Source organism: Saimiri boliviensis, chromosome 12, assembly GCF_048565385.1.
Source record: "Saimiri boliviensis isolate mSaiBol1 chromosome 12, mSaiBol1.pri, whole genome shotgun sequence".
Taxonomy (NCBI): Eukaryota; Metazoa; Chordata; class Mammalia; order Primates; family Cebidae; genus Saimiri; species Saimiri boliviensis.
The window spans coordinates 98,142,562-98,167,072 of NC_133460.1; the positions used below are offsets into that span (position 1 = coordinate 98,142,562).

Here is a 24,511-nt window from a genome sequence, read left to right on the forward strand (position 1 = left end):
AAGAATGAGGGATCTTAGGTGCAAACCACCACATCTTGGCCTCCCTGATTTCTATCTCTCTCTCTCTTTTTTATTTTTTTAAATTTTAATTTAATTTAATTTTAAGTTCCAGGATACACGTGTGGGACATGTAGGTTTGTTACATAGGTAAACGTGTGTCATGGCTGCTCGCTGTACCTAGCAGCCCATCACCTAGGTATTAAGCCCCACATGCATTAGCTATTTATCCTGATGTTCTCTCTCCCCACAGCTCCCCTTTACAGGTCCCAGTGTGTGTTGTTCCCCTCCCAGTGTCTGCATGTTCTCATTGTTCAGCTCCCATTTATAAGTGAGAACATGGGATGTTTGGTTTTCTGTTCCTGTGTTAGTCTGCTGAGAATAATGGCCTCCAGCTCCATCCATGTCCCTGCAAAGGACAGGATCTTGTTCCTTTTTATCATTCTGTTATAAAGACACATGCATGTGTATGTTCATTGCAGCACTATTCACAATAGCAAAGAAGAGGAATCAACCCAAATGCCCATCAGTGATGAACTGGCCTCCCACCTTGCTTACATCACTTTGAAGCTGTCCCCCAGCCTTGCTCCGCAGCAGCTCAGGAGTATCCGCCACTGTGGAGAACCTGGAGATGCGTTCATCGTGCCCTCTCTTATACTCCACCTGATGAGAAGACAGTAGAGTCAAGGGCACACCCACCTCACAGCCTCTGCAATGACCTCTTCCTGTGGTTCTCCTAAAGCTGCACCATCAGGCTACATTCAGCGCAAACCTGTGCCAAGTCCTCTGTGGCTTTTTTCATGGGCCTCGCCTCAAAAAGCATCTATGCCAATGTGCTAAGGCCGGGAGTGTGCCAGGGGACTGCTACACTCCAACAAGTATTAACTTGTTTAATCTCCGTAACAATCACATTTGGCAGGACTAATGTTTTTCTCACTTTACAAATGGGAAGCCAAGGAAGAGAAATTAAGTAATTTGGCCATGGTCACACAGCACTAAGGGATAGAGTCAAGATTCAAATTTCAGCATTCTGGCTTCAAAATCTGAGCTTTTAATGAATAAACTTTGCTATTGTTCTGGTGGACCTAATATCAAGTTAAAAATTAGTGTCTTCAGTGCTAAAGCAAACTCAAGCAATCATGTGGTCCAGACTTTGGGTGAGCTACATGGTCTTCTCTGTATTTTATAGACATGGTCCAATCACAGCACAGAGAATATATGACAGGGAAAAGGTTAAGAACACAGTTTTCTCTGTAATGTGACACTAACGGTACCTACTTCCCCAAAGCACTCTCTTATTGTTTCTTCTCTAAATCACAGGGGTTCATTAATGACAAAAATTAGCATAATCGATGGTGAAAAAGCACCCAGGCACTCACTTGGCTGGCCAGCTGGTTGGCTTTCTTGGCCCTTTGATAAGCAGGTGTGATCATGGCTGGAAAACTCCCCTTGCCCCTGGGTTGCTCATAGTCTTCTGTATATTCCTATAGGTCAGAACCAATGTCAGCATGGGAACTGAGATGATATTTGAATGACAACTAAGAAAACTGCAATAAAACCAATGAAACTGGATTCATAAAATGCATGGGAAATATTTCAATCACCTGTAATACATTTTAAAATGGTTTATATTTGGCAATTTGAATAAAACCATCAGCACTGAAGAACTCATATTTCTCATGTCAGAGGGGCTCCTCTTCAATGTTTGTACCAAAATATGGGCAACCTGGCACAACTCAAGGGCTGTCCTTTGACTGTAAGGCTTATATGTTAACACAGCCATTAATACGTGGGTGACTTTCCCATAACTCATCCACTAGCAATAGTCCTACAGTATTGGGAGTAAACTGTCTCTTATTCTTTCCTTCTTTTTTAATATCTCTGATGATTAGTTTTCCTGATGAGACATATCACCTTAGCATTTGTGTTTCTAGTGTTTTCTTTCCATTTTCTAAAGAAAAAGTCATGAGAATTGACAATGTTTTCCAAAGTAGATTCTTCAAAGGGTAAGTGTACCTAGAAGTAACCAGGAGGAACCTAGTTACCGAGAGCATAATCTGTGCAAATGTTTGAGGATTTCCACAGTCCGGGCTAAAACTGTCTTCCCTACGTGAAAGCCTTCTAAGGTCTCTTATGATTCTGGAGGTCAGTACTTTAAAATGCGCCATCGGGGATGGTTCCTTCTGGAGGTTCTAGGCAGAATCTTTCTCTGCTTCTTCCAGCTCCTAGAGGGTCCCACATTTCTAGTTCCTGCCCTACATGGCTTTGGCCTCTGCTTCTGTTACCATATCACCTTTCCTCTGACTCTGACGCTCCTGGTTCCAGGGATTAGGACATGGGAATCTTTGGGGATGATAGCATCATTCTGTCTACCACAATTGTAAAACTCAAGGAACATTCAAACTAATTGCTAAGTAATTTCTAAACCAATTCCTAAAGTAACTTCTGGAGTGCTTACCTCACCAAGAGACTTTCGAGCCTCAACCATTCTTACAATTTCAGTGTCTGGCAGAGCTCCTGGGCACCAAGCATTCCCTTCGCCATATCCAGTCCAGTAGGCTCTCTACAAAGGAAGCACAGGAATACAAACACATGCCCCAGACTCCCAGCAACACTTACATCCATTGTCAAAAGAAGATATTATCTAACACTATAAACTCCTATTGGTAAATCCTGGGTCTCAGCTAACTGAAATATTCATTTATTTCAGGCTAGAAAATGACCTACGATTCTAAATAATTAAACTTTCTGAGAGCCACTTATGTCGCAGAAAAATTTTGAATCTAACAACATTTTCTTGCACACCATTGCATCAGGATCGGGCAGGGCAGGATGGTAATCACTGTGGACAGGTAATCTGAGATTAATCAGCATTATTCAGACAAATGTCAAAAACCTACTATCTGTTATATAACTGACAATGGAAAGAAAATCAAAAAAGATTTAAAAAAAAGGAAGGCAGTTTCTCTTTTAAGATATTCACGATCTACCACTTTGGGAGATAAAACTAAGATATGAAACAAATAGCAGTTAGAAAACAGTTATGTGTTTAAGTGTATTGTCTGAGTGATAAGTACAATGAGAACCTTTAAAAAGCAGTCCATAGGAGATGGGTCCCATCTGGGGAAGGAAGATAAGAATTTGAGCTGTATCTTGAGGACTGAGGTCAGTTAGCAGAGGCCAAGGGAGAAAGAATGGCATCCACTCTAGAAGGTCAGTTCCATGAATGCAGGGATTTTCATGTTTGGTTCATGAATGCATTCTAAAAGCCTGGAACAGTGCATAATGAATCATAGACTCCATAATTATTGGTTGAATAAATTCCAGCAATGTGGGCTACCACGAACAAAAGCATGAAGGCTGTGAAGGGCTCAGTACTTAGGACCGTGTGGAACTAGGTTTGATTGGACCCCAGAGAAAGAGACGGGGAGCCAGGTGGGCTGGAGGGAGGCAAGTTGGACAGGTTGGGTAGAGCCAGCCTTAGGAGATCTGGAAAGACAGTCATTCATATGTGAAATTATACTCAACCTGACTAGTAATCAGGAACATCTAAATTGAAATAACAAGATGCAGATTGTCCGAACACTTATCTGACAATACCAAATGCTGGTAAGAATGTGGGGAAAGAGGCATTCTCACACTGCCTTGGGAGTTTAGAATGCAATTTGAGCCTCCATTAAAATGTAAAAGGCACCTACCCTTTGACCTAGCAACTTTGTCATTATCTATTCTAGAAAAACACTCACTTGTATACAAAAGAGGTCTTGAACAAGGGCATTTGTTGCAAATTTGCAATTAGAAAAAAAATTTTAGAATAATTCTATCAATAGGATAGTATGGTATGATACATCCATACTGGAGAGAGGCCAGCCCAGAGGAGGGAAAGCAGCCACCTTGGGAGGCCTTGTAAAGGTCCAGGCAGGACATGATGTGGATCAGAACTGGGAGAGTGGAGAGAAGAGATGGAGCTGAGTGAAGTGTCAGAGAAAGAAAGGGTAGCCTTGGTTTCAAATCCAGGTGACAGAAATACAGTGGCTGGAAGCAGGAGGCAATGAACCTGGACTGGGCAGATGGAATTCAGGTGATGTTAGGACATGCTGATTGAGGTCTTCCATACACAGCTGGAATTACAAACTGGATGAAAGGAAATCTACTTGATTTTCTCTAGAAGTAATAATAATAATAAAAATAATAATAATAATAATAATAATAATAATAATACATTCCATTGACAAAGTATGTCATTCTTCTTTCTTTTTCCAAACCCACTTATCACTTTCCTCTCACCTCATTCACCAGTGGCTGCCTGTTAGGTGCACCTTCCTTATCCTTCGATTTCACGTCCCAATGAAAAACTGATTTAAACTGTTCACCGTCTTCTTGGTCATGGATCTGCACAAAGAAGATGTTGTCAGTACTGTTTCCGTCAGAAAAGAGAGGGGGAAAAAAAGACAATTCCTAGCTAAAATTGGGGGATTTTGCTAAGTCTCAACTGCAAAGCATCTTCACAGTGCTACAATGCACAGTGTGCTGTCAGTCTCCCTATGGTTTCATTTGCACCACCAGCCAGGTGGCACATATAGAGCACCTGCTGTATGCAAAGTTCTTTGAAGCAGTGCAATTAGAGTGACTGAGATAAAGTCTTTATAAACCCACCAAACAATACAAATTAGAGTCACTTCAGAAAAGATTAGGCATTAGAGTAATGGTTCTTAATTTTAGTCTGTGTAACCATCACCCAGGGAGCTTGTTAAAATGCTGGCTCCCCAGTTTTATGGAGATATTCTTCCTATGCCTTATAATTTTACCTTTAACATCCTGATTTATAATATACCTTGAGTTAATTTTTTATGTATAGATAAGGGTCAAGATTCATTTTTTCTATTTAAATATCAAATCACTACAGTACTATTTATTTAAAGATCATTCTTGCTATATTGAATTGCAGTGATGCCTCTCTCATAATTAAAGCGACGATATACATGCAGCTTTATTTCTGGACCTTTTATTGGAGTCCACTGGTCTATTTCTCTCTTCTTATGCCAATCCTATGCTGAGTTAATTACTACTGCTTTTATATAGTAAGTCTTGAAATCTGGCGAGTCCTTCAATTTTGTTCTTCAAAATTTCTTGGCTATTTTAGAAGCTTTGTATTTTCATATCTGTTTCAGAATCAGTCTGTCCATTTCCACAAAAAGCACCAGGATTTTAAATGGGACTGCCTTGAATGTATAGATTAATTGGGGGGAAAACGGACCTCTCAGCAACATCTTCATAAACTCAAGATAGAGAAAGATTTCTTAAATATAAAAACGACTAACTACAGAAGAAAAAAAATCAGAAGGTCTTAGGTCCCAACTAAGATATCAAAATGTATGAGGTCAGAAACAGAGCCCAGAAATCTGTAATTGTGACTGGGCACAGTACCTCACCCCTGTAATCCCAGCACTTTGAGAGGCCAAGGCAGGTGGATAGCTTGAGGCCAGGAGTTCAAGACCAGCCTGGCCAACACAGCAAAATCTCATCTCTCCTAAAAATATAAAAAATTATCTTGGCATGGTGGTGCACTCCTGTAGTCCCAACTACTCGGGAGGCTGAGACATAAGAATCTCTTGAACCAGAAAGGCAGAGGTTACAGTGAGCCAAAATTGCACCACTGCACTCCAGCCTGGGCAACAGAGTAAGACCCTGTCTCAAAAGACAAAAAAAAAGAAATCTGCAGTTTTTATAAGCTGAAGTTTAAATCCTTAATTTAAAACATAATGAGGAAACAAGCTCAGAGAAAAGTTTAAACCCAAAGAATTCCTATCAAGGCCACATTCTGATATTGACTTTCCAGGGCTGCTACTGCTTCACACCACTTAATGTGAACATTTTAAAATACATAAATTAAGAGATCTTTACATGCTTTTTCCTTGTATTTTTAAGAAACAATTAAATGAATGTTACATAAACTTAAAGTGATTTTTTTTAACCTATAAATAACACTACCAATATTTTGGACCAGTCAACTATTTGTTGTGGGGGACCGCCTTGAACATGGCAAGATATTTAACAGCACCCCTTGTCTCCACCCACCAGATGCAATAATACCCACCAACACCAATTGTGACAATCAACACGTCCACAGACATTAACAAACGTCCCCAGGTAGGGGTCGTGGGGAACTGCCCTCCTTGAGAACAATGTACTTTAGCAATCAGAAACACACGACAAAATAGATATTCTGTTCCACTTCTAGAAAGTTATATTTGCTGTCCTTCTCTCCCAGTTCAAATCTACAACTGGGGAGGGTTTGCCTCCTCTAGGGACCTTTCGTGAGATTCATTATTACACCAAGGAAATTGAAAGGAATAAAAGCTATAAATCTTACCAGTGGGATAAGGAAGCAAGAAGGGCTAAATTTCATTCTCTGAATAGAAAAAAAAAAGCCTAGACGTCTTATTTGTCTAAAAATTCCATTCACATCTACCAAACAAAAAAACTGTGTCTTTGTAAATATTTCTTTATTTTTCAAAGGGTGACATTTAGGCAACAAAAAACTGCAAATCTTTGAATGCCAGCTTAAAATCTTTACTTTCCTCCTTCATCATCATCACTGAAAAATCTCTTGCCTTCTTTTATTTTAGCACTTGCACAATGATTTGGGTTTTATTCAATTGTCAAAGTCTCTCAGAGATCACAAGGAGGTGAATATATAATTCATAACACACCCTAGGGCGGTTGTAAGACCTGGGCCCTGTGAGGGATATGGTTGTCCATTTTACTTTGTCCCTGGTGGGCAAGAAGGAGAAAGTGATCTCAGTAGACAACTGTTTGGTACACACACACACACACACACACGCACACACACACACACACACACCCCATATACACATATATACATACATACGCATATACGTAGACTCCATATGCATATATACACTCACTATATATACATACACATATATATATACCACAAACACATATACATGTCCCACATGCATATATATATATACATATATAATACACACCAAATACATGCACACAATACACATGAACATGTGCATACACATACACCCATCACATACACACATACATATGCATGTGCACACACATTCACACCTACATACATACATATATACATACCCCAGATGCACACATACATATATATACACATATATACATTGCCACATAGATGCAAACAAATATACACACATAGGCCTCCTGGGAAGCTCACGTCACTGTCTGTGGCTGGATATAGAACCAGCAACAATCCTAGCCTTGATCCAGGTTGGGCCTGTCATACACAGACACAGTTAAAATAAAGTGAGTCCACTCCCACCTCAAAAAAAGAAAAGTAGTGTGTGACCTGTTGCATGACTGTAAGGTGGAGACATGCCTGCTGTGGCTCAGTTAGAGAAGAAAAATACAGACATTATGGATCTTTTTGTAGACAGTGTAATAAATGCAAACAGTATTCTGATGTAAAGTACATCTCCTCATGTTTTATCTGTCAAATCCTTGCTACACAACTGCAGAAACATCTGGATATTTGAAAACATAAACAAGTGCTTTTTGTCTTCCGGAGAGTTTGCCACCCTCTGGGTATATGTGAAAGTGAGCCACTAATATATATCCTAAAGTCAAACAGATCTGGATATGTGCCCAATCAGCTGGGTGAAACTAGGCAGGTTATTTAACTTCTCTGAGCTTCAGTTTCCTCAACTATAACGTGATAACATTACAGAAGTTTCTTGTGAAGAACACATGAGATAATATAAAAAACTTAGAAGAGTGTTTAGCACTCCGTTTAAGTAAGAGCTAGGTCCAGTATTTATTGTCATTTCATGTAGCTGCCCTCAGACACAAGAGATGAAAACAAAGTCCTGAAAGAATTAGTCTTCTCAGTAATCTAGGATTGCTTGTGAATTCTTAAGACTCGTGAATCCCTAGGAAGCAACGATGTCTGAGCAACAATTTGAGCCTCTGTTTCTTCACCATAAAATGGAATAATAGTAGTATCAACTTCATTGGGTTGCAATGTATATTAAATGAATTAAGTGCTTCTACAGTAAATGCTATATAAGCTTGTTAAATAGAAGAAGTCATAAACTCACAGTCAGTTCAAAGCACTTAGTGAAAATAAGGTATTTTAGCAGCATGTGTAGAGAGCCACACAGCAAGGTCACTACCTCGATCTCACACACAATTTCTTGGGGAGGAGGACAGCTGGGCAGGAAGAGAGTCAGTATGAGGTAAAGCAACATTAGGAAGGGAATCTTGGGTAAAGAGGGATTACTAGAGAGCCTTCCACCTCATGGGTAATTTTCTAATTTTAGAAAGCCACTAAAACTTCATCCCACAGAGCAACTTCTTGCGGCCATGGATTATAGAAGCTCAGTGATTCATCATTTTAATAGGTGCAAGAGTTCCATCAATAGCTGGTTATTTGACCAAACTCTACTATTAGATTTGCAAGAGGTTGGATTTGTCAATGTGGCCTCCGTGTTTACCTCCCCATCTCAACCCCATACTTCCTAAACTAAACAACTTTACCTCCCCAACTCAACCCCACACTTCCTAAACTTCCTTTCCAAAGCAAAACATCTTTGACCTATCCCTACCCCAACGGGAAAAGAGGCTATCAATAATCATAAGTACTTGCTGAATTGAAAGAGATTTAAAAGCGTGAAACTGAAGGTTTTAATTTTATGTACCAGACTATTACAAGGCAAATAAAGATACTTGTAATATGTTCCAACTACGTAAGCATTGTTTTATGTATTAAGTACCTAGTGCGTGGAAAACCTACTCTATAAATTGTCATCATATTGTAAGACTGTCTTGAGCTGGTCAAGACCCAAAGATTATACTGAAATCAAAGACCTAAATTATTCAACCTAGATTATTCTGTATATTGGCCCCTAATTTTGTGAGAGAAGAGTCACATTTGTTACTTAAATGCATTTTACATGTGTATGTAGAAGAAAGGGGCAGGTTCCCATGCAGACGGAGACACTCAAACACTTAACATGTGTCTAAGCATTTTTAATTGATATATAATATTTGCACATATTTATGGAATACATGTAATATTTTGCTACATATTAGAATGTGAAATGATCCAAACAGGGTATTTAGGGTATTTATCACCTCGAGTATTTATCATTTGTATTCTAGTTATTTTGAAATATATGATACATTGTTGGTAATTGTGGTCACCCTGCTCTGCTATAGGACATTAGAACATAGTCCTTCTTTTATTTATTCATTTTTTTTAAGAAATAAAGACAGGGTCTTACTATGTTGCCCAGGCTGGTCTCTAACCCCTAAGCTCAAACCAGCTGCCCACTTTGGCCTCCCCAAATGTCGGGATTTTTGGTGTGAGCCACCGTGTCTGGCTAGAATATATTCTTTCTATTTAATTTTACGTTTCTACCATTAACCAACCACTCTTCATACCCTCCCGCCCATTGAAAGTTAAATAACTTACCCCACTGATGGCCTCTGGAGATGTCCTCACATTTAGATTTAATGGAGTGTGATAGACACTGGTGAAAGTGTTGTTCTTGGGATTATGGCTACAATAAATAGGTATAAATCAAAAGTAGAAATGTGCTTTATTCAAATGATTGAGAGACTATTCTTAAAATTATTTTTAAATAACAGTTATTTTTAAAAAATCAATAAATAGAAAACTTAAAAATTAAGTTCACAATTTTCCAGGCAATGCATCTTATAGGAAAAAAAAGCAAATAAAATAAAATCAATATATATAACTGAAAGCCTAAATTTAACTGGAAATGATCACTTGAAAACTTTCTGAAGAAAGTAAAAAAGGATTCTGAAATTATTTAAAAGAAAATACTTCAAAGCTCTATATGCATATTCATGGCCAATACATTGTTCTGCACAATATTTAATAATTTGACATAAGGTTATACTGGATATATTTGATCTTTTACTTGGAAAAAATTTGGAATTTGTGTCCATTACATGAAATCCCACCTTAGGTTTCTTCAATGACAGGATATAAGAGAAGACATTTCTTGGATTTCACCCCAGGGTATATGATCTGGACGTTTAGTTGGCTACTTGTAGAAAAACAAACCAAACTCAGGAGGTAGTGGTGTGGGCATCAAATACTCACGCGTGACAGTACGGCTTTTTCTGGTGACTCACAAAGTTATTAACAGACAGCATCATCTTGCAAACTTCACAGTGAAAACAGGCTTTATGCCATATCTAGAAATTGTATAGAGAAGATTTAGCAATTACCTGTTTTCCCCCAGATTCAAAATTCTTATATATTTTATGGTTAAAAAGAAATGAGCTTCAAGAATAAAATGGTGATTTTTAAAAAATTAAAACCCACACACACAGCTATAACAACACCTGCAGTTAAATAAATAGATAACTTCTTTTCAAGACAACATAGAAGAAATAGAAATGGGTAGTACAAATTAAAGGAGGGAAAATACAACTTTTTCTTGTGGTTCAAAAAAAATTTAACTGAAAATTACATTACCTAAGTCCATATGTGGGAAAGTCAATTTCCCGTGTTTGTTATTATTCACAAAAGCCAAGAAACGTCTACTGACCTGATCTATACAGCTGATCTTCTCAGCAGGATAAACCCCATACCCACACCTAGAGCAAGCCTGCACGTTCATCTTGAAGCTTGCAGAGAGACGACAAAGATAGGCAACAGGCAAGAAATGCAAGGAGAACCTTCAGTCTAGTTCAAGCCTCCAAAATCTGACGACTATTAAATTCCTGTGGGCACCTTGACCGTTCAGAATCTAACTTCCACTTTCCTTTGCTGACCTTCTAGTTTGAAGTCCGCAGTTGGATGGTTTTTAAAGCTGCCACTTACTCAAGGGGCTATTTTGGCCACTCACTCAGCACGCATGCGTCTGAGAAATAAGGTGGAAGTATTTCTAGCTGACACGCTTCTCTAAATAGAAAAGTGAACTCACAACAGCATCATGTTTATGTGGATAACCAAATCCTGGTGTGTGATCAGGCAGCGTGGAGTGGTTTAGCTGTGATCATGACCCAAGAAAAGAACCTAAAGGAAGATGCCACACCGTCATCCAACAATCAGATTAGAAAAGCTTGCTCTGTGGTCCTATGACTAAAGCAGAAAGGCAAGCTCCCAAAAATATAAGAAATAAAATAGGATTGATTCACTCTTTTAAATGGATAAATGTCACCCTGGAATTTTCACTTTACCTGCCCAAAGTGTTTACAACAGTAAAACTAAAAACAGTGCTTCTACCGGAATGCAAAACTAAAAACAAATGAGAACTCTTGGTGTTTTGGCCTCTGTATTTTATTCTGGAATGTTCCAAGAAGGCCTCTGTGCTTGTTCCCTTGCCTCACAGGCCTTAAGAAGGGTGGCATGAAGACAGAATCTCTCTTTCTGGCTTTGGGAAGACCCTCACTGACTCCATTCTCTGCTGCAATGTCACCTTTTCACCTTATAGAAATACCTCATACAAAATGGCACCTCACCTGTCCCCACTCCTATCTCATTACCTTCCATTACTCTTATCCTGCTTGATGGTCTTTATAGCTGTAATCACGACTGGATATATTAAATGTTGATGTTTCAATTTTTAAAAATTGTGTCTCTGCCATCAAAATATGAATCTATCTAAACAGAATCCTTGGTCCTTTTTGCCACTTCTATATCCCCCATGACTAGCACAAGGCTTGGTAATAAAAGCTGCCCAATAAGGATTTATTGGATTAATGAAATAAATTTAATACTCACAACAAAATGTCTATCGAGGCCAGGTGTGAAGTCATAGGTAGCAGTACGAACTTTTCCATACAGGTGAGCACTCATCCCAGCTGAAGAAGGCAACTGCTCCTTCATCCCAGCCAGCTGTCATCAGGAAAGAATCAAACATCCCACATTGCCAAATATTCAGATTCTTCCAGAATACTTTCCAAATATTCTGAGCACACACGAAGTTCCCCTTTTTGTATATAAAACAATACAACAGAGTCATGGGCAGTATTTGACCAGCAGGTTACCAATTTGTGACCTTGGCTCTAAATGCTCTGAGGTTAGGCTGGTGTCCTCAGGTGGCGTGGAGGGAGGTCAGTAGTATTTTGGGGTTGTTTTGTGATAGCCAGGGGGTAGGAAGGAGTTCTAAAGCCAACGAAGAAGACTAGCATTCCAGTCCACAGGAGTCTAAGGGAAGGCGGGGTCTGAGGTTTTCCCATATGGGGCACAAGGCTGCTTTTTCAGCACAGGGAGGAGACTCAAATCAGGAACTCCAGGTTCAGCAAAGACTTCCACACTGAAATGTGATCAGGCAGGAGGGTTGCCACCAGCCTGAGCAAATGAGTACAACAACAGGCACAGCACAAAGATTTGCACGGTTCCCTGGATGTTTTGCTCTGAACCAGACTTCTCAACCCTCACCTAGGGGTTGGGCCAAACTCCAATAATCACTGAGAATAAACTGTACCCCAATCCAGAGGGCTGAGGAATCAGAGGAGATTTTTTTTTCTTAAAGAAGAAGCTTGCAACATTTCTTCTCTGCCTAAGCTTATGATTGCAATCTGTAGCTGTTACAACAGCTCGGTCACATTTGTGAAAACCAGAATTACAAAATGAAAGATGCTAAACTGGACTTGTACCATCACTCCTGCTTTATTAGACATCGGAAATTGCCAGGAGAAACAATCCCATAGAGCTAGAAATGGGACAGTTTAAGGAACTAGAAGTCTTTCTGCGGCAAGACAAACACAGCCTTCACTGCGGAGTAGAGCCTTGGTTGGTCCACACCACCCTTCTGTTACCTGTATCGCCTCCCGCTCCTTGGCCTAAGCCCTCCCACTTGACGCAGTGATTACAGCAGGCCATCCAAGCCTAAACCAGTGAACACACCAGGTTCCTTTGGCCTTAGGGGTTGCTTCAGACAACATCGGTCTTAGCCTGGGATCTCCAGAAAACAGAACCTGTGTCAAAGGCTTATACACAACGACTTTATTCAGAAGTATAATCCAGGGAGCAGGAGTTAGAAGGCAGAAGATGCAGGGCAGGGGACAGTCAGCATAAATGTTGTTCTCAAGGGGGACACCACCTGGTATAAAGCACGTGGAATGGCTTGATCGTCTTCCAAGAGGCCATATAAACACTCACTACCCAGGAACATCTGCCAGAGGAAGGGCCCTGTCTCCCATTGGTGAAAGGTTTTGCCCCATTGGCTGTTAATTTCCATGCTATGTATGTACCCAGGGAGTCCTGTAGCATCTCACACCTCAATGTGAACAGGAAAACACCAAGGGCGGCAGAAGGCCAAAGACACTGCTGGTTGTGCCCACGTGAAGATGGCCGGAACACACACAGAGATAGTGACCACTACTGAGGTTGGGCTGGCACAAGTAGGCAAAGGCTCTACGGGAGGTGAGGCTGAGTGGATCTAAAGTAGCCCCGAGAGGTGTCTGGTGCACTGTGCTCTCAGCAGAGTCATGGACTGGGCTTGGTGGTGGTGAGCTGGAGCCAGATCTTGCAAAACCTTGTGGAGCCTTGGTCTGGGAGCTTCTGCCTGCATCCCCTCACATTGCTCTGGCTTTTTTAAGTTTTGACTCATAGGGAGCTTGTTGTTTCACATTAATGACCTTTATGGTCAGCATGTGGGCATGTGGTTTCCTTTTGAAAGTTTCATGTAGTCCTCCTTATTTACCTCTTTTCAATTTCATCCTGTCGACGGTGGCTGTCGTGCTCTAGCCAGTCAAGATCTTTTTGGACCTGGATTGAGTCATCCAGGATATGAGGTAATCCTTCCTAACTCTGTAGCATTTTCAGGGCTCTCCAGGGCTGTGCATATGAACTGGTTTTAAAACTACAGAGAGATAAGAGATGTGAAATCATGGGACAGCTGCTGAACCTTCATTCTGTCACCATCGCTCAGATTAGATGGAAGGTGTTCCTCCCATGCTAGGGGTTCATTTCTGTTTTAATTTAGGTTCCCCCTTCAGCAAGGACTTGGGAGCAGTGAGGTTATTCGGGAGGTCATCCCGTGAGGCAGGAGTGAGGGTCTGAGGCGAGAGCCAGGGAAAAGAGAAAAGTCAATAGAGAGCATATTCTACACAGATATTATACCATGGTGGGCAGCTGGAGCAGTTTTTTTGGGGACACTCTGAGATTTGTGTAGAATGTGCCTCAGAATGGTTCCACTGAAGGATGGTGGGCTGGGACGCAGCCACTGAACACTTGTCCCCCATTGGTCGAGGACTACTGTCAGGGTCATTAATTCCCCTATACCTTTAGGGGAGACCTCTCTGCACAAGCCGAACAGACTTAGGCAGCTTGGAGAAAACCCAGAGGCAGGGAAGTGGAGGGGCATTGCTGTGAGGGTGTAAGGGGGAACTGGTGACATGCATGGGGCTAACACTGGTGAGCGGAGTGGATGTGATAGCAGGTACCCCCCACAGTGGGTCACTTAAGGAAACTGGCAGTGGCAGATATGAGCTGCATCATGAACTCCCACTGTCCTGCTCTTCCAGGCTGATGGAGCCAACTCTGTTCCACCTGTCCACTCCTCTGCACTGTACAATCCTGAGTCGACACAGTTGGGGTGGAGAATTCAGGAAGCAGGGCCTCGTCTCAAGCTCTCATGCTTTCCCAGGTCACACCTACCCTTGCCCACCACCCTCACCCCCATCCCTGGGGGCTTCCAAGTGCCTTAAGAGAAGTTACTGGGGGTATTCTTTTGGGACAAAGTTCCACTGGTCCTGGCTGATGGGGCTCAGCGACTTCGGAGTGAAGTTCTTCTGTGCAGTCATTAAGGCCTGAGCACTAGATGATGGTGACCTTCATCAGGCAAGGAGCTCTTATCACCTGAGGGAAACCTAAACATTGGTGAGGTTACCTAATGCCCAAGCTTTACTCTGAGAGGTCGAGCAAGTGATCTGTTGGTTTATGGAAACTGTACTGTGTCCATGAAAATTAGAGAAAATCTACATCTCCTCAAACCTAAATCTGGCTTGAAGCCACTCTTTGGTTTAAAGTTATATATTAGTCAGTGTTCTTCAGAGGGATAGAACCAATAGGGAATATATATATATATATATATATATATATATATATATGTGTATATTTGCAAATATAATAATCTCACATATATATGTGAGATACATATATATAATCTCATATTATATATAATAATCTCATATATTATATAATGTCATATATATTATATAAATTATATAATATAATATATATAATATATATTATATTATGTATTATATTTAATATAATATATTTAATATAATATATATTTATATTATATTAAATATATAACATATATTTAATAGAATATAATATTTAATATATTTTTATGTATTTTATATATTTATATTTAATATAATATATTATATATTAAATATAATATATATTATATTTAATATAATATACATAATATATATTATATATAATAATCTCATATATATATAATACTCTCACATATATATATATGTGAGATTATTAGGGAGAATTGGTTCACACAATTACGAGGCAAAGTCCCATGATAGGCTGCAAGCTGGGAAAAGGGAAAAGCCAGTAGTTTGGTTCAGTCCAAGTCTAAAAGCCCCCAAACCAGGGAAGCCAACAGTGCAGCTCTCATTCTGAGCCCCTGGGAGGTCGCTGGTGCAAGTCTCAGAGTCCAAAGGCTGAAGAACCTGGAGTCTGATGTCCAAGGGCAGGAGAAGAGGTCTAGTGTCCTGAAAAGCATGGGAAGAGAGAAAGAGGGAGAAGACTCAGCAGACAAGCTTACCCCCTTGCTTCCATCTGCTTTGTTCTAGCCAAGCTGGCAGCCCAATGGATGGTGCCCATCCACATTAAGGGTGGGTCTTCCTTTCCCAGACCATCAACTCAAATGTCAGTCTCCTCTGGCAAGACCCTCACAGACACATCCAAGAACAAAGCTTTATCAGCCATCTAGGCATCTATCAGTTCCATCAAATTGACACCACATAGTAACCATCATAGTGATTGTTTGCTTTGAAGATGGGATTGTCTCATTTGGTGTGAGATAGAGGTCCACACATTTTTCTGTAAATGTCAGGCTGTAAATATTTTAGGCTTTGCATGCCACATACAGTCAATCTCCGTTGCACCTTTTCTTATTCTTTTCGTTTTTTATGACCCTTTAAAAAGGTAAGAACCATTCTTAGCTTGTGTGCTATACAAACACAGACCATAAGTGGCCTGCAGGTGCTAGTTTGCAACTCTTGGCCCAAGGGACTGCTCACAGGATATCAGGAGTAACCATGTCTGATGTTCTCTTGGGGAGAGGGAGTGGAGAGGGAGGCAGAGAAAAGGATTTACGAATCAGTTCAGCCCTATATGGCGCGGGCTTTGATTGCAGTAGACTCTTATTCAAGTGTGAATAATAATATCCAACTGCTGGGGTTACCTTTTCCTTGGCCAGGAGACAATGACACACCCTGTGGGTGGGGTGGAAGTTTCTCTCCGCGTCAGAAAATGGATAGTTATGATAGTCATAACGCTGAAGGTCGCAGAATCAGAAACAAGGCAATGTGTGGGGGGAAACCCCGCAAGAGCTGAGGCAGGAGTCTGAAGCCTCAGTATGTTCTCATATAAACACAGAATTAGAAAAGAATTAGAGATTTTAGTCACACATACTTATTCCTATATATAATCATAAATATTCACATCACTATTCATATGTAATCATAAATATATAACACATATAATTATATAATCTTTAATCTTACTAATAAGTCTCAGGTCAAGAAGTATGGGACTGAAGTGGCATTGGAAAAGAGGTGACCCTAAGGCAAGATGCTCTAAGTCCTCTGTCACGCCGGCATAAGGGCTGCTGGAGGACACCTTGGCTGTGCGGCAGCGTCAGAGCTGTGAAAGCACCTGCTGTTTAGCCAGCTAGGGAAGGAGACGTCCAAGGTGATGGAGATGTCTCCTTCCTCAGGGGAGTTAGGAGAAAACTCCACTCTCCCAAGCTCTTGCGGCAGGCCTGACAGCTGTCAGGGAGGCCCACAGACATCTGGGGACTTAACTGTTTCTATGTGGTGCTGTGCTTCAGCGGTCACATTCTATGGCTACTTTCAAGTTCTGCTTCTGCACCTGGTTCCTCTTTTTCTTAGAAGATAAGAAGTAGTAATCATAACATAAATCTTAGTGACCTTGTTATTTCTTGACAAATATGAAAAAAATGCTGACACCTTAGGTTTTCTCCTTGCCTCGGCTTCTTCAAAGTCTTGGGCCCCCATCTCCAAGACACGTGATTCACCTGACCCTATCACTGACCACCATTACCTCATCTTACCTGCCCTTCCCCCTGCTTTGTACTCAATAAAAGTCAGAGTGTCCAGGCTCTCAGGGCCACTGCCGATCTCCATGCTTTGGATAGCAGTGGACCCCTGGCCCCAAACTTTCTTTTCTTTATCTCTGTGTCTTGTGTCTCTTATTTCTACAATTTCTCGTCTCCACACCTGCAGAGAGGGACTCAGGGGACCCTATAGGGCTGGACCCCACAGCAGTGCTTAGACTGGGGATACACAGGTGTATCCATCTGGGCCCACTCAGGAGAGAGAAACCACACAGTAAGCTGAATGAACACAGTCATCCCTCAGTATCCATGGGGAGGTTGGCCCCTGAGTATACCAAAATCCATGCATGCTCGAGTTCCTTATATAAAATGGCATAGTATTTGTATATAACCTATGTATAATCTCCCATATGCATTAAATCATCTCTACTTAAAGTACCTAATGCAATATAAATGCTATGTACGTAGCTATTGCACTGTTTTTAAATTTATATCATGTGTATTATCGTAATGTTATTTTTGCTTTTTTTTTAAAGTATATTTGATCTGCAGTTGATTAAATCCTCAGGTGCAGAACCTGGGGATATGGAGGATCAACTGTATAACAAATTATAAACCGTAACAGTGAGCTAGAATATCAAGAGGTTGGTTAGTAAGAAGTAAAGAGAACTCTGAAAACTACAGCAGTAGCAGATATCCTTGCAAATGACATATGTGTTGTTTTGCTAGGGCTGCCATAACCAAGTGCCACAGGCTTGGTGGCTTAAACAACAATGTATTTTCTCACAGTTCCAGGGGCTAGAAATCCAAGAATCATGGTATCAGCAGGGCTGATTTCTTCAGAGGCCGCTCTCTGCTTGTAGATGGCCACTTTCTCCCTAAGTCCTCACACGGTCTTCCCTCTGTATCTGTCTGGGTCCTGACCTCCTCTTCTAAGAACACCAGTCATTCAGATTAGGGCCCATCCTAATTACCAGATACAGTCATAGTCTAAGGTACTGGGGATTATGACTTCAACATATGCATTTAGGGAGACACAATTCAGCCCTAAGAACATAACACAACTAGCCACTATCCCTAGAGCTGAGATAGACACCCAGAGTATGCCCTCATCTCCCCCTCACCTCCCGGGGTCTTGTCCCTGCCGGCAGCACATGCTGGAGTCAGCTCACACTGGCTTGTGAGGGCCCAGTGGGGAACAGCTGAAACGTACAACTAATAAATTCATTACAAAAAAAAAAAAAAAAAAAGGGTCAGAGCCAAACCCTGTTGAAGACACCATGGCTGAGGCTCTCCCTAGATGACAGAGAAGTCATCAAGGTGCCATGCCCATGAAACTTGCTAGAAATTTGTCCTTTAGAACTTTCTGGAAATCCGCCCTCTAGGTGCCAGAGAGAGAGCAGTTCATGAGGCATCTCAGTGAAGGTGAGGCAGGAGAATAGGCTCTGGAGACCGGAAGCCTTCACTTCAACCAATCAAACTGGTCACCAGCCGGGTCTTCATCTGCATAGGGTGTAACTTTGTAACTTCACTTCAGCCTCTGATTGGTCACCTCCTGCAACCAATCAGACTGGTCTCTGGCTAAGTCTTCATGTGCATAGGGTGTAACCAAGTAACCAATAGGTTACTTGGTTTAAGTACTCTAGAGCAGGCGTCCCCAAACTTTTTACACAGGGAGCCAGTTCACTGTCCCTCAGACCGTTGGAGGGCCGCCACATACTGTGCTCCTCTCACTGACCACCAATGAAAGAGGTGCCCCTTCCTGAAGTGCGGGGGTGGGGGGGCGGATAAATGGCCTCAGGGGGCCGCATGCAGTCTGCGGGCCTTAGTTTGGGGACGCCTGCTCTAGAGAGTACTTAAAACCCACAAGATTTTGCAACCAGTGCTCTTGAGCCACTGGCTCCAGCCGGTTCCCAATCTCTGGAGTAAACTTTGATTTCAATAAATCTGTGCTTTTGTTGCTTCTTTTTTCATTCCTTTGTTTATGCATTTTGTCCAATTCTTTGTTCAAAACACCAAGATCTTGGACAACTCTTAGTCAAGACCCTCCACTGGTAACAGAGGCCCTCTCTACAAAACCACTTGAAGCAGGTGCCAGGGGAACCTGGCGGCTGCTGGGTGATCTGGTCACCAGCTACACTCCAAGAACCTGATGCTGAGAAGCCATGCCCTCTGCAGGAGCACACCAGACACACCAGAACCAGGAAGCAAAACTCCTTCCATCCTATGATGAATCTCCAGCGCCCTTTACCCACCCACCCACACACAAAACATCAGGCCACTGGCAAGGGAAAACTACTTAAAAGGCTTAGTTCAATTTTCACAGAGCAGACAAAAAGGATAAATTTGAAGTTGTGAGGCAATCAATCAATAGCAGGTACAACATGAATTCCTTCTTCCAGGGAAGAAAGAAATTCCTTTTGGACCCTGAGCTTCCTACTCTGTCCATCTGGCAGAAACCTGCTGAGGCCTCACCAAGGGCCAGGGTTTGGGTTTGGCTTGTGAGTACTGAGAATGGCATTTCTGTTAATCTTGCAATGTCCTTCATGGAGTCCTGTATAAAGTCATAGCCTGGCCTGAGCTGTCCTGAGGAGAATTGGAGAAGCAATCACTGGTGGCACCCCTCAGGGGTGCTATGCCCAGGAGGATGCAAATGGGGAATTCACCAGCAAACAGAAGGGAGAACCAGAGGGGAGATTCAGAGGGACTGGCCCAAGAGCACCTATAAGCCCCTTTGGAAACCATCCAAATAGGGGAGGCTGGAGGACTTTTCTGGAATGAGGGGGAAGGCTCATGCTATAATTATGTGACTATAGAAAGGAAACATAAAACAATCACATGGCCCAAGGCTGGAGAGACAGAGGATGTACATTTACAAGAAAACATCATTTGAATACGAAGTGTCAGTAGAATTATTACAGAGGGAAAAGTTCACAATGATGTCTTCCCTTTCATATTTCCTTGTTGATACTGTGATAATTCAGCCTTAGAGCAATAACTTTGGAATTTCTCGTGCCAGGCCACAATAAGGAACTAAAAAAAGTTTCCTTTCCAGGGACATGGATGAAGACGGAAACCATCATACTCAGTAAACTAACACAGGAACAGAAAACAAAACACTGCATGTTCTCACTCATAAGTGGGAAATGAACAATGAGAACACATGGACACAGGGAGGGCAACATCACACACCAGGGCCTGTCAGGGGGGTTGGGAGGTTAGGGGAGGGATCGATTGGGAGAAATACCTAATGTAGACGATGGGTTGATTGGTGCAGCAAAACCACCATGTGTGTATACCTATGTAACAAACCTGCACATTCTACACATGTATCTCAGAACTTAAAATATAATAATAATGTAAATAGAAAAAAAGTTTCCTTTCAAACCACCTCTTCATTTGAGCCAGATGTGAATTCCTGAATGCCAACACATTGTGACATTTGCATGATAAAATTTATGATAGAGCGTTCTTGTGAATGAAAAATTATTTTTTTAAGGCAACTTGATTCCACTTCTGCCATTGCCAAGTCTGTGATGTGGCAACTTCACTGAGCCTCAGGTTCTTTATCTAGAAAATGAACAGAGATTCGTTGTAAACGCCTCTTTTAGCTGTAACACTGATTCACTACATGCAGGAATAACCTGCAAGATCCTAGATTTACAAATTAAATAAATCAGAGTTATTTGCTTTACTAATAGCATTTGTTTCTCAGATGACTCACAATCCATTTCTTTACAAAGCAAATTATCTTAGTGTCTAAATAGTTTAGTTTACTTCCAACATTTCAGGAACATGGGTATTAAAAAAAGACTAGGGCAGCCACATTAGAAATTGTCACTGCCAGTTAAAACATTCAGGAATTCAGGATTTTCCCATAAGTTAATCAATTATGATTATTCCCTTACACTTGCCGGGGCCCAGTCTTTTTTTCAAATCAAGAAAGCGTACTCACCTGAACAGATTTGAGAGACAAATACTGAAGTTTCAGGCCCACAGGAAAGCAAGAAAACAAAAAGAGGAAGACTGGGTTCTTGCCTGATGTCAGACCGCTAAGCTTGCACTCCATTCACTCAAGGATTTGACGGTTCCTAAAAATAAATACCGTGTCTCTGACATGACTAAACTACAGTTTCTTCTCAGGTATTTTATACCTCAGTGTGATTGAGTTAATTAGCTGCTTCCTTGAGACAGGATGAAGAAAGACGTGTGTGTGTGTGTGTGTGTGTGTGTGTTTTGTGGGGTCAGGGAGAACTGGAATCCGTGTGTGTGTGTGTGTGTGTGTGTGTGTTTTGTGGGGTCAGGGTGAACTGGAATCCGTGTGTGTGTGTGTGAGATGTAGGGTCGGGGGAACTGGATTCCGCGTATGTGTGTGTGTGAGTATGTGTGTGTGTGTGTTTTGTGGGGTCAGGGTGAACTGGAATCCGTGTGTGTGTGTGTGTGTGTGTGTTTTGTGGGGTCAGGGTGAACTGGAATCCGTGTGTGTGTGTGTGTGTGTGTATGTTTTGTGGGGTCAGGGTGAAGTGGAATCCGTGTGTGTGTGTGTGTGTGTGAGAGAGAGATGCAGGGTCAGGGGGAACTGGATTCCGTGTGTGTTTTGTGGGGTCAGGGTGAACTGCAATCCGTGTGTGTGTGCTGCGGGGTTAGGGTTTACTGAAATCCGTGGACGTGCTCTCCCATGCCTGACTCACTCCCGGCCGCATACCCAGTCCTGTCACATGGGGGCGCGCAACAAACATTTCCCGAAAGATCCAGGCGCAGCGTCTCCACCAGCCAGCTGGGCTGCCAGGTGGGTACTTCCTTCAAAGCTGAGCTAGCGTCCTCCGCCCACCCGCGCAGGAGGGCGGCCCCGCAAAACACCGTCTGGGAGGCCAGAAGTCCACAGCCGAGGCCGCCGCGGGCCCGAGGCGCATCAGCCTTGGAGGGTACGCATGCCGAGGCAGGCGGGGAGTCCCCCGAGGGACGCGAGCAGTTCCGGCTGGGATCCGGGTCTCGCTAGGAAGAGCCTTTGGCTGTGGGAAATGGGTCCCCGGGTTGGTGCGGAGGCCGGGGTCGAGGTCTACACTGGGGGCGGGGAAGCGGAGGCGACCACTAGAGCGCCCCTGATCACTGAGCGCCACCGCAAAGCCTGCGCTCTTCGGGTCACTTGGAGCGCGGCCAGTCTGGCAGATTTGCGTTTTCCCGGAAGGGCCCGCGGCGGCCGGGCTGTTCCCGGAAGCTGAAAACTTTGCTGTGCGCGCTCTCCCGCCCGCAGGCTCCACTTTGCAGGGCGCGCGGCCAGCTCTGCAGACGGCGCCCTCCGGACACTGTGCGCGCGACGGCGCGAGTGCCTTTGGGCCCCGCCACCCCGGCCGAGCGCACTGCTGCGAACCAAGGGAGGCGCAAGCCCCACCCGGCCCTGCCCTGGGCGGCTCCTCCCTTCGCGGCGCCGGGGCTTTACTTTCGCTTTAGCTAAAGAGGCCCCAGACCCCCGCTGCCGAGCTACAGAGACTGTGCCGGCCCCAGCCGCCCGGCCGCGCTGAGGAAGGTAAGTGCAGCCCCCGCCTCCGCCGGCGCTTCTCCCGCCCGCCGGCCGTGCGCGCCCTGGCCTCCTCCTCCCCGCTGGCCTCCGAGCGGTCTAGGGGAGCCTGGTTGAGTGGAACAGAGTGACCCCGACGGCCGGCGCGGAAACAAACTTTGGGAAGAGGGCCCTTTCCGCGCTCTTCATCGCTCGCCTTGCTCAGCTTGTCCTCCCTTCCCTCCTAACGAGTAGGCTGGGGGACACCTCGCACTTGCCGAGATGTGGGAGAGGAGGGTTCCTGATCTGGCACTGTGGCCAACAGCGCGGGCTCTTTCGTTGGGGTTCCGGTTCCCGCCCTGCCTGCGGGCGGTGGGACCTTGATCCTCCATCTGCTGAATGGGTACCAGGGTGATCCTCGCTGCCTGTTGCGGGGATGGACGGAGGTGATTACGGTGCGCGTCGCGCGGCAGTGGCTCTGTGGAGGCTGAGTACGCTGGAGCCGAGCATCCTTGGCTGCAGGGCTCCTAGAGGGACCTTGAGGAGATGCAAATAAGGCCGGGGACATTTAGACGTGTGGAGTGTTAGGCTCCAGGCGACAGCTTTGCAGTTTATGGAGCAATAAAATTACTTGTAGGTGATTGTGGGTATGTCATTGCCCTTTACTCTTGAACTCCTCGGCTCCTGCGCTAGCTGACTGTGGCTCTCAGGTTGTCTCAACGTACAGGCTATTTCCTCCTCCTCCTCGGTCTCTCCTGACCTTCACCCTCGGCACCGCCATTGCCTGGATTCACAGTCCACCTTCTGCCACCTGGAAACTGTGTGGCTTTGGGGAGGTTACTTAACCTCTCTGAAGAAACTAAAGTTTCTGGAATACCAAGGTAAAGGCCCTGGCCTAGCAGTGCCATGAGCCTCGGGTGACACAGCAGAGCACTCGAGTGTCCAGTAGAGCCTCCCTTTCCCCTCCCCAGCTGCTAGAAGAAAGGGGGAGATTTTGGGGTCTTCTCTGTGTGCCCTTTAGGAAGATTCTCTTTATTGGGCAAGAAGTGAGGCACAAATTGTATGTTGTCACTTTTCAGGAAAAGCAGCTCCCCCTTATGAAAGTAGAAAGTTTAGACAGTAGCTGGGCAGTGATTTCTGGGAAGTGTACCACTTCCCCAAAATTTGGGTCCCTGTTCAACATATTTAGGAATAATCACTGTAGGAATTTTTTCGGGTCCCCACAAAATCTGTTTAACATATAGATATGGTTTTGAAATATCAGCGAAGGCTGACAGCTGCGTATTTTCTTAGCCTCATGGACAATGGTGATAATGGGAATATTGCTTGACTATTTTGAATGTGCCACCCCGTACCTAGCATTTTACATGCAATGTTTCATTCGTCCACCCAACCACTTGTGACATAGGTACCATTGTTTTCCCATTTTACAGACGAGGAAACTCGGGCTTAGAGGCTTGAGCACTTTGTCTGAGGTCCCATGGCTAATATGTGGAACAACTGATTCAGCCCCAGATCTCTGGGTTCTCAACCACCCTCCTAGGTCTCTTTGGTTCTGTTGTTTGGACAGAAGTTTATTCAAGGGGCTGAAGGATTTGAAAATGCATTTAAGTTCGGTTTATAAAGAAATATGGATTTGGTGCCTGCCATGTACCTGACACTTTCTATGATTTAAAAAAAAAAAAAAAAAGATAAGGTTTCA

At 43.2% G+C, this 24,511-nt stretch overlaps 3 protein-coding genes across 13 annotated transcripts in view; 1 reads left to right on the forward strand and 2 right to left on the reverse strand.

Moving 5' to 3' along the window:
- The window catches only part of NRAP (nebulin related anchoring protein), a 71,345-nt gene extending 60,515 nt beyond the window's left edge, over window positions 1–10,830 (reverse strand). For 5 of the 9 annotated variants that reach the window (XM_039465145.2, XM_074382899.1, XM_074382901.1 and 2 more), the window contains exons 1-7: window positions 10,581–10,830; window positions 10,130–10,224; window positions 9,473–9,560; window positions 4,285–4,389; window positions 2,456–2,560; window positions 1,377–1,481; window positions 547–660 (exon numbers count right to left, since the gene is read on the reverse strand). In XM_039465145.2, the coding sequence (XP_039321079.2) occupies window positions 547–660; window positions 1,377–1,481; window positions 2,456–2,560; window positions 4,285–4,389; window positions 9,473–9,560; window positions 10,130–10,224; window positions 10,581–10,652 (684 nt within the window). In that variant the 5' untranslated portion in view covers window positions 10,653–10,830. The remainder of the gene's footprint in view (window positions 1–546; window positions 661–1,376; window positions 1,482–2,455; window positions 2,561–4,284; window positions 4,390–9,472; window positions 9,561–10,129; window positions 10,225–10,580) is intronic. The other 4 variants (XM_074382900.1, XM_010332909.3, XM_003922192.4 and 1 more) reach the window with 1 other exon arrangement.
- A 4,663-nt stretch (window positions 10,831–15,493) lies between these two features.
- Window positions 15,494–23,377, reverse strand: LOC141580522 (uncharacterized). The gene is made up of 6 exons (XM_074381582.1): window positions 23,077–23,377; window positions 22,781–22,986; window positions 22,018–22,675; window positions 21,268–21,403; window positions 16,419–20,882; window positions 15,494–15,723 (listed from the first exon to the last, which is right to left on the reverse strand). The coding sequence occupies exons 1-3, from the start codon at window positions 23,375–23,377 to the stop codon at window positions 22,115–22,117; spliced, it is 1,068 nt and encodes a 355-aa protein (XP_074237683.1). The 3' UTR covers window positions 15,494–15,723; window positions 16,419–20,882; window positions 21,268–21,403; window positions 22,018–22,114.
- The window catches only part of CASP7 (caspase 7), a 43,228-nt gene continuing 40,722 nt past the window's right edge, over window positions 22,006–24,511 (forward strand). Inside the window, exon 1 of one of the 3 annotated variants that reach the window (XM_010332887.3) lies at window positions 22,006–22,101. The gene's annotated coding sequence lies outside the window, so the exon portion shown is untranslated. Of the gene's footprint in view, window positions 22,102–22,154; window positions 22,238–22,582; window positions 22,840–24,511 lie in introns of those variants that run through there. The other 2 variants (XM_010332875.3, XM_074382902.1) reach the window with 2 other exon arrangements.

Bases quoted from the DNA above. Each gene is read 5' to 3' on its own strand.
- LOC141580522 (XM_074381582.1), bottom strand. From the start codon at position 23,377: ATGTCCCCGGCCTTATTTGCATCTCCTCAAGGTCCCTCTAGGAGCCCT. The intron at 22,987-23,076 runs GTGTCCCCCAGC...CTCTTCCCAAAG, and splicing joins CACATCTCGGCAAGTGCGAG to TTTGTTTCCGCGCCGGCCGT. The intron at 22,676-22,780 runs GTCTGGGGCCTC...CTTGGTTCGCAG, and splicing joins TCTGTAGCTCGGCAGCGGGG to CAGTGCGCTCGGCCGGGGTG.